The 1,478-nt window shown below is 44.5% G+C and overlaps 1 protein-coding gene across 1 annotated transcript; it reads left to right on the top strand.

The window, feature by feature from the left end:
• The first annotated feature begins 206 nt into the window (after positions 1-206).
• LOC138875348 (uncharacterized) lies at positions 207-1,202 on the top strand. Its single transcript, XM_070154173.1, has 2 exons — positions 207-404; positions 591-1,202. The coding sequence occupies exons 1-2, from the start codon at positions 207-209 to the stop codon at positions 1,200-1,202; spliced, it is 810 nt and encodes a 269-aa protein (XP_070010274.1).
• Positions 1,203-1,478: the final 276 nt, after the last annotated feature.

The raw sequence follows: 1,478 nt of genomic DNA, 5'->3' as shown, positions 1-1,478 counted from the left end.
AGTACCCACAAACCACTACCTATCACACTCCTCAGAACACACCAAAACCTATTCCCGATCCTCAAAACTTGACCAACAACCCCCACTACACCCAAATCCCTGGCACCCACCAAAACAACCCCATATACGTGGAAACCCTACCTCACTCCACTCAACCGTTCTCCTATACACCAAAATCCACTGAGAAGGACCTGCTCATCAAGAATATGGCCGAGGAGCTCAAGAAGTTGACAAGCCGAGTTCATGGTATTGAAGAAGGTAAATGTATAGAAGGTCTAAACTACAAGGATTTATGCATACAACCATATGTGGAACTGCCGGAGGGTTACAAACCTCCCAAGTTTGAAATGTTTAACAGAACGGGTGATCCCAAGGATCATTTGAGAACTTATTGTGACAAGCTCGTGGGGGTCGAAAAGGATGAAAAGATTCATATGAAGCTCTTTATGAGAAGTCTTACCGGAGATGCCCTGCCCTAGTACATAGGCCAGAATCCTAAGAAGTGGGCCAATTGGGTGAGCATGCCATCAGATTTTATGGACCGATTCAGGTTCAATACGGAGAATGCACCGAATTTCTTCTAAATCCAGAACCTAACAAAGAAGCCAACTGAGACTTTCTGTGAGTATGCTTCTCGGTGGAGGTCAGAAGCAGCCAAGGTCAGACCAGCATTAGACGAGGAACAGATGAACAAGTTCTTTGTCCGAGCACAGGACCCACAATATTTTGTAAGGCTAATAGTTATTGAGAATCATAAGTTCTCTGATATCATCAAACTTGGAGAAAGGATTGAAGAGGGCATTAAAAGCAGGATGGTGATAGATTTTGAGGCACTGCAGGCCATGAACAAAGCATTGCAATCAAGCGGCATATCAAAGAAGAAAGAAGTAGGGGCGGTAATGGTGGCCCAAGGCCCAAAATCTCCACTCATATACCAAACACCTCCACCTACATACCAACCCCCGCCTCCCAAATATTCTCAACCCGCTACCACCTATCACACTTATAACACCCAGCTAGCCTACTATCATTCACCTCCAACTAGTCCAAATTACCAGAAACCCCGACCTATTTTTGATCGCAAGCCACCCAGACAATACACTGCCATTGCTGAGCCCATCGACCAGCTGCATGAAAGATTGAAGGTTGCTAGTTATGTCACCCATATTCCTATTGTGGCAATGGAGAATTCATCTCAATAGGTCTACCCGAACAAAACCTGTGCATATCATTCAAGTATGAAAGGGCACACTATTGACGAGTGTCGGACATTAAAAGATAAGATCCATACATTGATTAATAGTAAGGTCATACACACGAAGGAAGCTACACCCAACGTCCTCAAGAGTCCTCTTCCAGAACATAGGGCCAAAGGGATCAATGAGATAGAAACTGATAAGAAATGGGATCCTGAGGGATAAATTGGACTTATCAAAGAGGGTGATGATCCTACGAATCCCGTAGTCACATTCATGCCT

This window comes from Nicotiana sylvestris, chromosome 8 (genome assembly GCF_000393655.2).
Source record: "Nicotiana sylvestris chromosome 8, ASM39365v2, whole genome shotgun sequence".
In the NCBI taxonomy this organism is placed as follows: domain Eukaryota; kingdom Viridiplantae; phylum Streptophyta; class Magnoliopsida; order Solanales; family Solanaceae; genus Nicotiana; species Nicotiana sylvestris.
This window is presented reverse-complemented; position numbering and strand designations above follow the sequence as displayed.